The sequence below is a fragment of the Protopterus annectens genome, chromosome 9.part0 (assembly GCF_019279795.1).
Source record: "Protopterus annectens isolate FY-2018-M chromosome 9.part0, PAN1.0, whole genome shotgun sequence".
Taxonomy (NCBI): domain Eukaryota; kingdom Metazoa; phylum Chordata; order Ceratodontiformes; family Protopteridae; genus Protopterus; species Protopterus annectens.
Window position 1 is genome coordinate 856,729,516 of NC_056743.1, and position 16,317 is coordinate 856,745,832.

At 39.1% G+C, this 16,317-nt stretch overlaps 1 protein-coding gene across 6 annotated transcripts in view; it reads right to left on the reverse strand.

Moving 5' to 3' along the window:
• RXRB (retinoid X receptor beta) overlaps positions 1-16,317 on the reverse strand; it is a 1,081,557-nt gene that overhangs the window by 40,211 nt on the left and 1,025,029 nt on the right. For all 6 annotated transcript variants that reach the window (XM_044083573.1, XM_044083570.1, XM_044083567.1 and 3 more), the window contains one exon: positions 6,718-6,809. In XM_044083573.1, coding sequence (XP_043939508.1) covers positions 6,718-6,809 — 92 coding nt within the window. The remainder of the gene's footprint in view (positions 1-6,717; positions 6,810-16,317) is intronic.

Sequence of the window (16,317 nt, forward strand, 5' to 3'; positions counted from 1 at the left end):
ACTGCATACCTCAATTTGGCAAAGCTTTTGAATCAATTCCCCACTCAGGTATAGTAGAAAAGCTAAATAAACTGGAAATAAGTCACCCTCTGGAATGCCAATAGGTTCACAGATAGGATGGAGGTAATCAAAAAGTACAGTTGTGTACACTTACCATAAATGTAGATGTTCGAGTGTATTCACTGTTGCAGTCATTACATTTGGGTAATCTGCTGGCAGGTTGCCCTCAGTCAGCCGGATTAACAAAGTCTTGGGTCCTGCGTCAGTTGCTGTCCCTTCTTCCATGACGTCAGGTCTTCAAGGGTATAAAACATGCAAAAGACGCCATTACATCAGTTTTTCTTGCCCCAGATATCAGGTGCCCCCTAATGGGGAGCCAATAAAATTAAAACACACAAAAATCAACCTCCAACCAAAAGCAAATACACCAAAAAGGCTTTTAAGCATAGTAAAAGAAAGTAGAGGTATAGCTAGAGAAAAGTAGGGGGCTGGAGGGAGGGTAACCAGGACTGCAACAGTGAATACGCTCGAACATATACATTTATGGTAAGTGTACACAACTGTACTATGTTCTTCGTGTTTCATTTGGGTAGATTCCCAAAGCTATGGTTGGGAAGAGGAGTTTATACAACATTAGGGCCAGCTATAAAGGCCCTGCAAGACAGCAGTGGCAAAACCAGCTCTGGATTTAGAGAAAATTGGTAAATGATAATGCTTGGTGAAAGTATGTACAGAACTCCAGGTAGCAGCTTCTAGAACATCCCTGGTAGGAACACCTCTGATAAAGGCTGCGGAAGTAGATGCAGCCCTGGTGGAGTGAGATCTGATCCCCTGGGGGATAGGTTTTTCCATGGTGCTTATAGCAGAAATGAATGCAATAGCTTATCCATTTAGAAATGGTTTGTTTTGAAATAGCCTTCCCCTCTGCCCCTGCAGCAAATGCTACCAGCAATTGGTCAGACTTTCTTCCGAGATTTAGTCCTGTCCAAGCAGAATCTAAAGTTATTTGTGCACATCCAAGGAATGCAGAATCCATTCCCCTTTGTTCTGTGGATTGGGAAAGAAGGTTGGCAAATGAATGGACTGATTAAGAGCCACACTGGAAACCACCTTGGGTATGAAGGATGGACTGGTCCTCCGAGATACCCTGTCCACATGAAAGATGATGAAAGGCTCCACTGCCATAAGGGCCTGCAATTCAGATATCCTTCTAGCTGAAGTGATTGCTAAAAGGAAGGCTGTTTTCCAAGAAAGAAATTTTAAGTCTGCAGTAGCAGCTGGCTCAAAAGGAGGTACAGTGAGCTTCTCCAAAACAAAGTTAAGGTCCCAGGCAGGGGTAGAAGCTTTCCTGGGTGGTCTCAAGTTCTTTGCCCCTCTGAGATACTGCTTGAGCAGGGGATGAGAGAAGAGGGGTGGTTCTGTGTTATAGTGGACTGAAATAGCTGAAGCGTGGATTTTAATAGAGGAAAAAGACAGGCCCTTGTGAAGCATCTCAGTTAAGTATTGCAAAATCTGATGTAAATTGGGCGCTGTTGTGCTCATCCCTAAAGATTGGTTCCAGGCACAGAATCTTTTCCATTTGTCAGCATAAGATTTTCTAGTACTAGGCCTTCTCGCTTCCATGATGATATCCATCACAGGTTTGCTGAGGGAAGATAAAGGTGAATTTAAGTCATTAGCCAGGCTGCAAGATTCAATGTTGGAAGCTGAGGGTGCAGAATTTGGTTCTCCTGCTGAGACAGCAAGGAAGGGGTCTGAAATAGGTGCCATGGAGATATTTGTGACACAATGCGCAGAAGTGGGTACCAGTGTTAGTGTGGCCAGTCTGGAGCAATCAAGATCATTCTTGGTTTGTCCCGTTTGACTTTTAGCAAAACTTTGGAGAGCAGAGGCAGACGGGAAAGGCGTAGACTGATAAGCTTTCCAGCTGAAGGACAGAGCATCCACTTTCCAGGCTTCTTTGTGGTGAGTCATTGTGCAAAACTTGTCCAACTGGTAGTTCTGAGGGGAGGCAAATAGATTTATGTCTGGGCTCCCCCATTTGCTTGTCAACATGTTGAAAATCCATGGTTCCAGTTTCCACTCATGTGGGTCCATGAGATTTCTGCTTAGACTGTCTGCCAGTGTATTCAATTTTCCTGGCAGGAATTGAGCTTGTAGGTGCACTTGGTAGCTCAAGGCTGTGTTCCACAATGCCATGGCTAGTCTGCAGAGGGGGTAAGAACGCGTGCCCCCCTGCTTATGTACCACATAACCATGGTGTTGTCCGTCTTTACCATTAGTTGTCCTGGAAGAATGTAGTCCTTGAAGGCTGTCAGAGCATTCTGTACAGCTAACATTTCTTTTTGATTGATATGTAGGTGCATTTGATTTGGGTTCCATTTGCCCTGAATGCACTTCCCTGACAGTTGAGCCCCCCATGCATAGTCTGATGCATCTGTAGTTAGGGTTTGGGCGGCAGCGGGTAGTGTGAATGGCAGTCCCTTGTTTTGGTGGCAGGCCTCGGCCCACCATAGGAATTCCAGGCATAGGCAAGGTATGATAGGAATCATTGTTTCCAGGCTGTGACAACGTTGACGCCATAGACTTTTTAAGTACCACTGTAGTTTCCTCATATGCAGTCTTGCATATGGAATTAGAAGAATGCAGGAGGCCATGAACCCCAAGGCTTGCAGTTTTGTCTTGCCTTAGCAGGGGTTTTGTGGTCACTTGTTTGAAGTAAGTTACCAAATGAATTTGCTTTTCTGGCGTGAGGAAAGCCATCTGGGCAGTTGTATTCAAGCTTGCACCCAGGAATGTAATCTGTTGAGAGGGTAACCAGTTGTGATTTATTTTCATTTATGGTGTACCCCAGACAAGATAGAACCCTTTTTACTAACACCAGATGATCTAGAAGTATGGCCTGGTTTTCTGCCTGAATTAGACAATCGTCTAGGTATGGATATATTTGAATATTTCTTTGCCTGCAAAATGCAGTAACTGGAGCCAGGCACTTTGTGAATACCATGGGTGCAGTAGACAAGCTAAAGGGCAGTATAGAGAACTGGTAATGCAAGTAGCCTGCTTTGAAGCGTAGGTATCTTCTGCAAGATTCCCTGATTGGGATGTGCAGGTATGCTTCTTTTAAATCTAAAGTTGCCAATCAGGCATCTTTGCCTAGCATAGGAAGTAACTGAAGAGTCAGCATCTTGAATTTTGGAATGTCCAGAAAGGTGTTTAGAGTAGACCGGTCTAGAACTGGATGCCATGATTCGTCTTTTCTGGGTACCAGAAAGAGCCTGGAATAGAAACCTTGTCTATTTCCTCTTTTGGTACTGGCTGAATAGCCCCCATGTTTAAGAGGGAAAGTACGTGGTTTTGAGCCTCTGCCCGCTGATTTGGGGGCAGGTCTGGCCACCCGTTTGGTGTGGCAACGTGCAGAAATTAAATCTGTAACCCTGGGACACTATATTTAAAACCGATTTTCCTGGGGTACGAGTTCCCAGTTCTTTGCATGAAAAGCAATCTTTCCCCCCAAAGAGGCGGCTAAAAGGTAAGTGCTTGGTAATTTTAAAAGGAAGTCATTGAGACTGTTTACCATAGGGGGGTGTCTTGTTATTTCCAGATTTGGAAGTGGAAGGCATCCCATTGCTTAGTTCTGAGAGTCCCCTGGGACTGAAACCTGGTGCTTTTGGAGTGTCTTTGTTTGGCTTGAGAGGATCTGGAAGGAGCTGGAAAGGACCAAATCATAATAGGCCAGTACCTATTAAATCTTGGAGGTTGCACTTGTAAGAAATCTAACAGTTTGTGTAGATTTAGCTTCATCTTCCATCTTTTTTAGAACTTCTTCAGCCTTATTGCCAAACAGACGGTCCTGATTTAAAGGAGCATCCAACAATTTTGCTTTAACATGACCAGGCAAAGATTGCTCCTTAAGCCAAGCATGCCTTCTAAGCACAGACCTAGTAACAGCGGCCCTGCAGGAGGACTCTAAAGAATCAAAACCAAATTGCAAAGTATGTTTTCCAACTTGTTTAGCAGAATGCAATAAATTCTGTAAATCTTTATTTTCCGCACAGTCAGGAAACAACATAATTTTGACCAATAATATGCTGTTGATATTTTAACATATGAAATTGTCAGTTTAAAGCCCTGATTGCCAAGGTTGCAGAAGTATAAACCTTCTTACCCCATTTATCCAGCGCCCTGGAGTCTCTATCAGAAGGGGTAGGATTTTTAGCAGTAGAAGCCTTAACGTCCTTGGGCCACTGAGAAATGGTTTCTGGATCTGCAACAGGATTTCTGAAAAGGAACTTGTTGGGACTCAGGAACCCTGTAGTATCTGAAAGGTTTACTAGGAGCCAGAGGCAGGGAATCAGGGGCCATACTGGATTCCGAAAATACATCAACAATGTCTAGTACAGGAGGTACAGCCAAGGGCCTATGCTGTGGTAGAAGGAAATCCCTAAGCCTCTTTTTTGAATCAGAACATTCCTGACTTTCCCAGTGGAAATGCTCTCTTAAGGTATTATAAGTTTCCCCAAAAGAAAAATCCTCAGGAGGGGAAGCAGAGGGAATGGAATCCTCTGCATCAGAATCCTCATAAGTAGGTATGGACAAATCCAGGTCATTAGAAGAATCAGAAGAAACAGAAACCTGATCAGAAGACTCATAATCAAGCTCAGCCCTAGGCCTCTTGGTGGGGGTGGGGGGGGGGTTGACTACCCCTGATTAGAATAATTAGATCTTCAGCCATCTTGAGCATTTGTTTTTTAGGCATAGGGGCCTGAACATGTGGCCTGGGCATCTTTTTTTAGACACAGATCGAGATTTAGGCCTTAGTAATGAAGGTGGAGTCGATTTAATATGCAAGTCTGTAGGCCTGAATACACCTCTCAGAAGCCGGTGCCTGCACAGCGGCTCCGGACGCATCCAAGGTAGAGACATCCCTGGGTTCCATAGGTGAAGCCTCTCGTGGCATACCGGACTCCGAATGGGTCTCAGTAGAGGCTGCGAATCAGAAGTAGCGGGTATCAGGGGCTGCGAAAGCACCTCACTGAGTACTAGGCGAACTGGCGACTGGCTTAGGAGAAGCGTCATCGGCGGTTTTGGACCTCGGCGGCCTGTCTCTGTCTATCTTTGCGTTTTTTCGGAATTCCGGTAGTCGGATGGCTAACCAATGACATTTCTGGATAATTAAACAGAGAACCGAAATATTTAGAGGCAAAAATGTACCGACGACAGATAGTGCGCTGATTAAATAAAGCACAAAACTGACAGCAAGGTACGTCGTGGTCAGGGCCTAGGCAAGGAATACAGTACAAATGAAAATCTTTGTGAGGTATTTGCTTTCCACAAGTAATGTAATTATTAACTTTTACGGACATCGGTAAGGAGCAAGAAAAATTTCCCCAACGAGGGTACTTAGCTTTAAGTTGAAGGCTTCGGTTCTGAAACTCGAAAATGAAAATTTCAGGAGTCGGCCGACCGGCACTTGCAAACTGCTTCTGCTTCAGGCACCGCACGGCAAGAAAGACTGATATAATGGCGTTGGATGCATGTTTTATACCCTTGACGACATGACATCATGGAAGAAGGCACAGCAACCGATGCAGGACCCAAGACTTTGTTAATCAGGCCGACTGAGGGCAACCTGCCAGCAAATTACCCAAATGTAATGACTGCAACAGTGAAACACGAAGAACATCAGGGGAAGTTACCTCCACAAAGGCCAGTCACCAGTGGAGTCCTCCAGGGTTTTGTGCAGGGATCTCTCCTCATTGAAGTAAAAGCCAATGCCAAAGTGCTGTGGCTGACAAGTTTGAAAGCCATCCTGCAGGAAGGCTCGTTTCAAATGAATGACTGGTGCCAAAATTGTGGACTGCAACTAAATGTCAAAAATGCATTACTGTACCCTTTGAGAAGTCATCTACCCCAGAGAACTACCACATTGACAATGCGTTCCTAATAATTAACCCCGCTGTTCGGGATTTGGGAGCTTATGTGAACAGTGATCCAACTTCTAACCAACATGTGTCTACTGTAAGATAGTCCTTCTATACTGCACAGCTTATAAGCAAAGAGGTAGTGTCTAGTTCTACGGACATCATTGTCCCCCTCCGACTGAGTAAAAGTTCTGCAAGTAAGGTCAGATTTTGACCATATGCTTTCGGACAAGTGCAAAAAGAGACTTTAAATATATGTCCAGATAAGTCTAGCACTTGCCATTAAAGCATACAATGCTCTTTAATGAGAATAATGTAATGTAATACCCAAACTGTGGTATTTTTATGTAGAAATTCTATCATATAAACACTGTAGCTCAACAAACATGCAGCTCTGATCAAATTACCATTAATATTTACAATGAAGCAGCGAGTGATACATAGAATGCATCCAACCTCTTATTAAAAAAGAAAAAAATAAATTATACATTTGTAGAAATGACGCATAAATGGTCATAACATACTGAAACAAAAGTCATGTTGGTACATCATACACACATATCAAAAAGTAATCATCTTAAGCCTAGTTGATACTGGTCCAGTTTCCAAAATTCCCAAATATACTCAGAAATTACTGCATTTATCCCACCAGTGTACAGCGCCTAAGAATCCCAACTCACATGAGAATGTTTTGCAAATTACAGTTTACCCAGTGCACCTTCTACCGAGAAATCTATATCATAGCACTGATTAACATGACACAAGCAATTACACAACTGCCCAGCTGACCTACCTGGGTTGAAAAGAATAATGGCTCTCAAGCAACCAAGTTCTGTTTTGTCCATCTGCATGTCTCTCATTTTTGATACCAGCTCTGTCAGTACTCTGCAGAAAGAACAGAGGCAGACCAGGTGAAATGACAGTGGTAACAATCCATGTTAAAATAACATAACATATACATTATGTAGCAACTTCCATACTTCAGCACTGGACATGTTAATTATTAACATGAAGTAAGCCTTACAGATTAATTAAAATTAAACAAGTTTGCAAAGTCAAGGCAAAGGTGGAGATACAGGCCATGTCAACAAAACTGATTTAAATGCCAAGAGAAGCTGTGGACCAAGGACTGACTCTAGATAAGAGACAGTGAACATGAGAGCCAAAACTTACTATTACTGTAAAATTCAAGACTGACATAAAACTATGAAAAATAAGAGAATTTAGTAAAGTAGAGAAAGATTTGGCCCTACAATACAGGCTTGGAGGCACCAGCATAATTTAGTGAAAAACTTAGGTTATGCAAATTATATCTACATCACAACTGATGCCTCATAATTGCTTCAATTACTTTATGAAAATAAATGTTCATTTCTACTCTAGCTCCAAAATAACACACTTGCAATGAAGCTCATTTTTAAAACATCTGGGAGCTCTGAAGATGAGAGACGAGTCATGAGCCAAAAGTGGAATTGCATTATGAATCTAAGGCAATGAAGCAGTTTTTTTTTGTAAGCCAAAGCTGTAAATGCACTTAAGTTTACTATTGTAAAGCACACCATATTTACATTCTTCTGACTGATTTTTCACCTACAGAAATACATGCTTTTGTTCTTAGATACAGCACAGTGTTTGTGCCTTTGTTGCTGCAAGTCTACACTGGGGGGGGGGGGGGGTGAGGTTACAGCTGGAAATGCAGAAAAAACAAACAAAATAATGTAGCAACACCTGCAGCCACAATGGATAGCAGTCGATAAAGTTAAAAACACTTTTTTTCAAAAAACTTAGATTAAGCGCTTTTGTCCAAATAACTGGACTGCCTCAGAATCTAATTACATACAATTACCATCCTCTTTATAAGAACATTAAATGACACCACCAAATACTTAAAGGAGCATGTTGACCCTTTGCTTTCAAAAATAGAAAATCCAACAGAAAAGTAGAAACGAACCAGGCAGTACCAACAAGGTTGCACGGACTGTTTATTGTAGTAAGCGCTTTCGGTCGAGGTAATCCCCCAACCTTCATCAGACATACACGAAATAACAACCATAATCCCTTCTTTTAACATATGGCTTAATGAGATTCCATTTTAGTTAATTGAATAATCCATTAATTATACTTAAAGAGCCCAGCTATAAGTATGCTGTGTAAAATAAATGCAAGAAGGCTGTAGTATAATAATATAATAATAACATGGTGAGCTCATCTATGTTCATTGATAAACTTAATTTATTTGATAATAAGCTGTTCCATTGCAGAAAACTGCAATTAGAAGTTTCATATTTACAGGAATGCATTAATTTAAAAATAATTCCAAAAGGGTTACGCCAGTGGCGTTACCCTGCAGGATTAATTAATAATTCTGTGTATCATCAAGAACTCATTGCTTTATTTGATAAACAGGGCATTGAGTTCTTAAATTCTTTGATTAATTTTTACAATGTGGAACTTAATATGCTGCAAGGGGATTTAACACAACTAGAAATGTTTCTTCAGAGTCATACTGAGTTTATCAGATACAAATACGATTATGCAAGGATTTTATCTAGCATTGATGCAACCATTAATAAATTGGTGGTTAACAAGAAAAGAAAAATTGACCGAGATTTAAAAGAATATGGTAATAAAAAAGCGTACCCCCCTCCCCCTTTGAATCAATCTAATTTGCTCAATACAAATAATAATCAAGTTATTGATGGCCCTCCCGAAGGGGATGTACAAGATAATAACGACAATTCTGAAGCGCCCCAAATTAGAAGAAGTGAGCGCATCAGAAATCAAAGCCATCATGTTAATAATGCTAATACAAATGGTGGCAATCATAATCAGGGCCAACAGGCTTATAATTCGAATGCCAATAATCAGGGTTTTCACAGGGTGGGGGAGGCCAGGAACCCAGGCACGAGCAGGAACAACAACAACTCCACATCCAATCAGAGAGGGAGAACACAGAGGAGGAGGAAGGGGAACCAACGGAGGAGATAAGCAATATAGATGTTAGTTGCCCTAGTGTCTTAGCTAGTCAGGCAGGAGATTTTAAGACCTACAATTATACAGTACTTACTGTTGAACAGAACGTTATTAATTTTCTATCGAAAGGTCTTAGTTTCGTGCCCGATAAGAAATGCAATGTAGTTAGGACTATTGTAGATCTGAAATTATATGTTCGCAAATTAAACTTGGCATTTAGACTAGGCAACACACCATCCCTTATAGCTACTCACAGAGTTTCAAGCATTTTTAATCCCCCATTACATAATTCCCTTAATGTCTTTGAGAGAGTGTGTGAGAATGATTTAAGATCAATGGTCAATAATAGACCTAACCTTTACAACAGGAAATCTAACACATCTCAAGAAGAATTAGCATTCTTGTCTCTTCTTAATGAATGCAACATTAGGGTCATGTCTCCAGACAAAGGAGGGGTTTGGTATTTATGGATGAATACTTTTATGAAAATAGGTTATTAGAACATCTAGACTCTGACAGCTACATACAGTCTAGTTTGAATGAAATACACATGGCATATAACAAAATTAAAAGAATTTTGGATGATTTGTTCATTGAAGGTATGATAGACAGTGAAACTTTCCACTATCTAAATATGTCAGCGCCAAAAATTCCTACTTTGTTTGGCACACCAAAATCCACAAAGATCTAAAACCCTCCTTTTAGACCAATTGTGGATGGACGAGTCCATCACATATGCTTGTGCCAAACTGGTAGATGAGATTTTGAAACCTTTATTAAAAACAGGCGTCAAATCTGCAAGGATTCTTGGAGCTTTACAAGGTATAGACAAAATGGCGTTTGATACAAATTGTATATTTTTAGTGGTAGATATCAAAGACCTATATACAGTCATACATGAAATTAGGCATAGAATGGACAAGGGACTTCATGCTAAGGAAAAAAGCTTCTAATGATCAGATGAACCTTGTTGAGATTTTATTAGAAGTGATTTTGTTCAATAATTTTCTCACATTTAAAGGACAATTTTATCTTCAGAAAACTGGGATTGCGATGGGGTCCCCCTGTGGTTGCAGTTTTGCAAACTCTGTCTTAGCACATTGGGAAAATGAATTCCTTTTTCAGAACACTTTGTACACACAACATGTCACTTGGTATAATAGGTACCAAGATGACATGTGTTTTTTCTGGAAAGGGCCAGCTGACTTAATTCCTCAATTTATGGAAAGCCTTTCAAGTATGACTAATTTTTTACAATTTACGTACTCAGTAGGTATTAATGAGATGTGTTTCTTAGATGTAAAATTAAGTAAAGATTTCTTGAATAACAAATACAAATCGGAGATATTTAGGAAGCCCACACACTCTAATTCCTTTCTTCACTTCACAAGCTGTCATCCTTTTCACCAGAAAAGAAGTGTGGTGAAAGGACAGTTTGTGAGGGCTGCCAGGATGGTGTCAGATAAAGATGACTTTATAATGGAATGTGATAGTTTGAGCAATAAGTTCGCTATGAGAGGGTATCCAAGTACTTTAATTAAGGAAGTTATGGACGAGGTAGTCTCAAAACGTAATGCAGGGCATTTCCGACCCCTAATAGGAGGGGGTACCATACAAACTAATGTAGAGTCATCAAATAAAGACACATCACAGTTTAACATTAACTTTATTTTTACTTTTTGTGTTGATTTTCAAGAAATTAGAGACATCATAAACAAAAACTGGAATTTTATCATCGAGGACACGGAATTAGTGAAAGCTATTGGTACAAAACCTAAGTTTGTTTATAAGAGAGGCACGAATTTGAAGAGTTTGTTGGATAATTCTAGCCATAAACCAACAAGGACAAATGTTGGCATGTCAAAATGTGGCATGTGTCCTCAATGTAAGTACATAAAGACAGGGAACAATGTATGCATTAGGGGAATAAGCTATGCCATAAAAGGGAAATATAACTGTGATAGTAACAGAGTGGTTTATGTGGCAGAGTGCACAAAATGTTATGCACTTTACATAGGCAAAACGGAAAGATCATTTAGGAAGAGAGTTTATGAGCATATTTATGCCGTAGGCAGAAAAGATTTAACAAATGCTCTTGCCAGGCACATCCATGATGAACCTGATCATAGTTTTGTATTTGCTGTCATTCAACAAATTAATGTTAGTATTAGGGGTGGACCATGGCAACTTTGGTTAGAAGAACAAGAATTATTATGGCAAATCAGAACGGCAGCCTATATTTCCCCAGGTCTTAATGAGTATGCATCATTAAAAAGCATACTAAAATTAAAAGCATTAATGAGGTGATGTTAGTGTAGTTGGCTAGGTTCATGGAATAATTATCAAATGATTATCAAACAAATATAGTACAATATAATCTATATAATAATATCGTTACAAGTAGGATATTCATTGGCGAATGTTAACTTTTTCTTGTTTGGTGCAAGTTTGTGTTATGATGTTATTTTGTTTTATTTATATTGTTCAAATGCTGCTAAAAATGAATTTTAACATTGGAGTAAAATATGACATTATAGTGTAGGTTTGACAATTTATTATTCTCAATCAATTCAATGTTTTAATTTAATGTGATGTCATTTTATCATGAACTAATATATTTACACATTTTTACATTAACCTATAGTGAAATCATGGCTTATATGTATTTTATATCAATATTCATTTATATGTACAATATTCATGGTTTTATTTATTCTGTTGTGTTGTTGTGTTGTTTTGTTGGGAAAAACTACAGCCTTCTTGCATTTATTTTACACAGCATACTTATAGCTGGGCTCTTTAAGTATAATTAATGGATTATTCAATTAACTAAAATGGAATCTCATTAAGCCATATGTTAAAAGAAGGGATTATGGTTGTTATTTCGTGTATGTCTGATGAAGGTTGGGGGATTACCTCGACCGAAAGCGCTTACTACAATAAACAGTCCGTGCAACCTTGTTGGTACTGCCTGGTTCGTTTCTACTTTTCTGTTGGATTTTATGCTTTCAAAAATACATTAAGAAAATCTTATTCCATAAGTCAGTGCTAATGATCATATTATTTAAAATAGTTACAGCTTTAAAATGTTGCTGAAAAAAAGAGAATAAAAGATAAAAGATAAAAATTAAAGATAATATTAAAAACTGATTCAAATAAACTTTGTATTGCACTTGCTTCATGGTACATAAACCCACATGAAACGTATACAAACAATTAAAACATTCTCAATTGGCAGAATGGAAGTCCAATTACATGGATGAAAGTGCTTAATCAAAGTTTTTGGGAATAAAAGTGTTTTTAACTTTATGGACTGCTATTCATTGTGGCTGCAGGTGTTGCTACATTATTTTGTTTGGTTTTGATGAGTTGTTGAGTAGTGGCATATCGCTGTTGTTATTACAGCTGGAAATGTGTTATGATTTATGAATGGGAGAAACAAAGATGTTTTTAGCTGAATGCTTAAACGCACTTCAATTTGCGATTGTAAATCTCACTGTGAGTATATTGCTGTCGTTTTTTTACCTAAAGAAACTACATTTTTTGTCAGGAGTGTGTCTGTCAGCAATTAGGGTAGTTAATCAACTCCTCTTGTCTGCTTACTGTTGTGCACAAAATAACTTGTGGAAGGAGTGTTTCTTCTGCATGAAACGGTGACATTACTCGGAGGAGTTCTACCTCTTCTGCCAGGAATTCCTACTAATTACTGCAACCAGATTGCTGTCAAGTACTTCTTATGTAAAAGTAAGACAGAGGCTTTCACAGATTGGCTTCCCTGGATACTACCATTTAAGTACTTGAAGAAAATAACATACAGCAATTTCAATACATGACACAGGAGCACTGTGATGACAGATCGTTGAACCCTACACTATCAATATATGGATTACTAGACACCAGCTGTAAAACAGTACTCCACATACAGCTTGGCATGGAAAAGGTGCTTCTTACCTGTATCAGCAGTGCAGCTTCCCCTATCTTTTACTACAATAAAGTGAACGTTCTGAGTCTCAAACCTTTACTCTTCACTTCAACCAATATTAGCAGTACCTCCAGAACCTACTCAGATTTAACATTAAAATAACCTTGGAAGCTTCTATCTGGTAGATTCAAGATTTTACACTAGATTTTACACCAGAATTCATGACCTGCAAGAAGAATCTAATGCAAATATGTTAACAGACGGACAAAGAGAAAGCTCATTCTTAAAAAAAATTACTCTGACAATACAGTAGTCACCAAGGCAAGGAGCAAGGTACCTTCAACTTAATGAATAGAATATTTGTCAAAACGAAAGCGCTAACTATTCATTAAATTGAAGGCACCTTGGCTCCTTGCCTTGGTGTTATTTTCGTTTTTAAAATACAGTAGTCACATGCAGAATGGATACTGCAAAGAGAATCCCCATACATCAGTTCTGTAGGTTAGTTTGTGATGGAAGTGAACGAAGTTTGCTGAACAGCAGGAACTTTTATTAAATTGATTCCGTAAAGGATCACAAGCTTGTTGACGCTGGATTATGAGGCCAGAAGTGTGTCACCCTTTGGTAGTAAGCATTTAAAGTTTAAGATTTCAGAGACTAAAATAAATTGCAGCCAACTAGTTCGACTTAAGCAAACTGCAGAATGAAGGCAAAAAAGGGTCAAGTTAAGCAACATTTCTGGCTTATGAAGATTCTTGCCTGGACTTAAAGAACAACTATGGGGAAAGATAATGTGTTTAGGGAAAAATGTATTTTCCTCCCTGCAGAATGATTCTCTTTCTTGCGTATATTAATAAAACATTACTTAGCAGCTGCTTACCCTCTGGGGCATTTCTATCCTAGTCAATTTTCATATCATATGGGGGTACATGAAATCTCAAATTTATGCAAATTTTTACATCATTTTGTCGACTGCATTTCAAAGTTTAGCAAGTAAAACACAAACAGCAAACTACACATAGCTCCTTCGTGTTATTTTATTCACTGAGCGCATAAAACAGTTTATTGATAATTACTGCTGCATTTTATCCCTCCCTCGGGGCCATAAACTTGCTAAGCCTTTTGAAGTCTAAAGGAGAAGAAATCAATGACAGACAGCTTTACAAGACAAGAAATACAATACACTGGCTGACTCAGGGAAGGAAAGTGAGATGAATACAGGTCCTGAAACTCAAACAAAATTCCACTTTTCAAAAAGGCTACTTTATCTCAGCTATTTCTGCAATAAACTACTAGAGTGTGTAATACGAAATAATGTGTCACTGTATATTGGTTTATACTTACTGCAGATACTAAGACTTCACAGTACTTCTCACTGCTTACATTCTTAGTGAATAAAACTGATCCTACAGAAAAAATATGGTGAATTAATCTCACTAGCTATGCCCTTCAGTGTCTTATGAGGAAAAGTAGCTTTCCAAGAAAACAAGATTGAGCCAGGAACTCCACTCCATGAGGGCATTTAGGGCTGGAAAAAGTAGCTATAGGTAGTTACTGTCCTGCAGGCAGATTTTGATTGTGTATACTACATATTCTTTTCGATGGTGCAGCGGTTAGCGTTGCCGGCTCACAGCAAGAGGTTCTTCGGTTCGATCCTCAGCTGGGGTGCCTTCTGTGCAGAGTCTGCATGTCCTCCCTGTGGTCGTGTGGGTTTCCTCCGGGTGCTCCGGTTTCCTCCCACATCCCAAAGACATGCTGTAGGTGGATTGGATACTCTAAAATTGGCCCTAGGCATGAGTGCGTACGTGTGTGTGCCTTCTGTGGAAGGTTGGGCGCCGGGCTGGCAACTCGACACTGTAAAACTCCACTGCCAATCATGAGCGGACAGGTGATCTGCTGTGGTGACCCCTAAGCAGGAAAAAAACGAAAGAAGAAGATAATACATATTCTTTTCTAGTTTCTGCCCTTAAGCACCACTATAGACAAAAATTATTTTTTTTATATTACCAAGAAGTGCTGCATAATCCAAACTTGCCTGGAGCTAACAAGTTATTTCTAATTTCAACTTTGCTCCATCCCAGAATGTCCTCAAATGGGCAGGCATAGTCATGAGATTTTGTTTTCTTGGAAAGTTACTTCTGACACTGCATCATGAGACTACAGCTGATGAGATTAATTCCCATGCTAATATCTCCTGTCATCACACTTTCATTTATTTGGAATTGAAATTGTGAGAAATATTTTTAAACTTGGAGAACAGTAAAAAGTGTCGGTAACTGACATGCACTGACTCAACCCATTAGCATTCAAATACAAGTTCTTCACCTTGCTGCTCAAAAATTATGCTACCTAAAGACAGTGTCCCTTTTCAATCACATTCAGGTTTTCAGTTTTGTCCAAGAGTAAATTTCAATAGCACAAGCACATAGACACAATTTGCACTACTACACTATGTAATTTATCAAATGAAATTGTGTGAGACTACAGAAGGAGAAGCTAGTGTTAATGATTAGAAGCTTCTGCAAATGGTTTCTGTCAGTAGTCAGTGAATTAAAGTAGAATATAACATTACTTTACATGATCACTAATTAAACATCAGACATTGCTGCTTCAGACTACTTGTTCCTGACAAAATGCACAACATTCTCTTGTTCTAGCAATGTCATAAATGAAGAGTGTTGATATTTTAAAATATGATTTAAAAACTGTCAGTGATTTAGGGCATTTGTCTTTTATTATTTTTTGTTTGAGTCCCTAATTATTAAGGAAAGACACAACAACAGAAAACAAAGCAACGGCTCTTTAAACATTTTGCAGATTTTCTCTTCCAAAATGGGAAAAATGTAAAAAAAAATGCCTTACCAACACAACAAAAACTATCTTTTAACTTCTACAGGGTTATTTATTGTCATTTTCTATGCACAGTAATACCTCCCAGGGTAGGCATTATAGGGAAATGATGGACTTTTAATGGATAGAGAAGTTTCTACCTGCAGCATCAGGTCTCATACCATCCTCCCTGAATGGACCATTTCCCTGAAATGTCCACCGTTGTCAAGTATTATTGCTTGTTCAATAACATTTTTAAAAATCCAGCGATAAGCCACTTATTACAGACAATATGCAGACTTACTCTGTTAAAATAAAAATACAGTTTTGCTTTTCCCATTAAGGATATATTTACTTTTTGTACATGTTCTTGGATAAAGTGTAAGAGAGGATCCCTGACTACGTATCATTTAAGGAGAACCTCAACCACAGACTCAAACATGTACTCTGGGACTATTTACAGGTTTGTAAACATTTTTATATGTAATTTCTGAGTCTGACCACATGGGGTCTAGCATCTTGAAGTGATCCCGATTGTTTAGTCTGCCACTACGTACCCCATAATGCAGTACTTGTCTGCAAAACATTACATCATACAGGCCTCTTTCTTCCTAAAGCTACTGTCACTGCATTTGATTTTGCATGTATACATTGCTGTCTTTCGGTCAG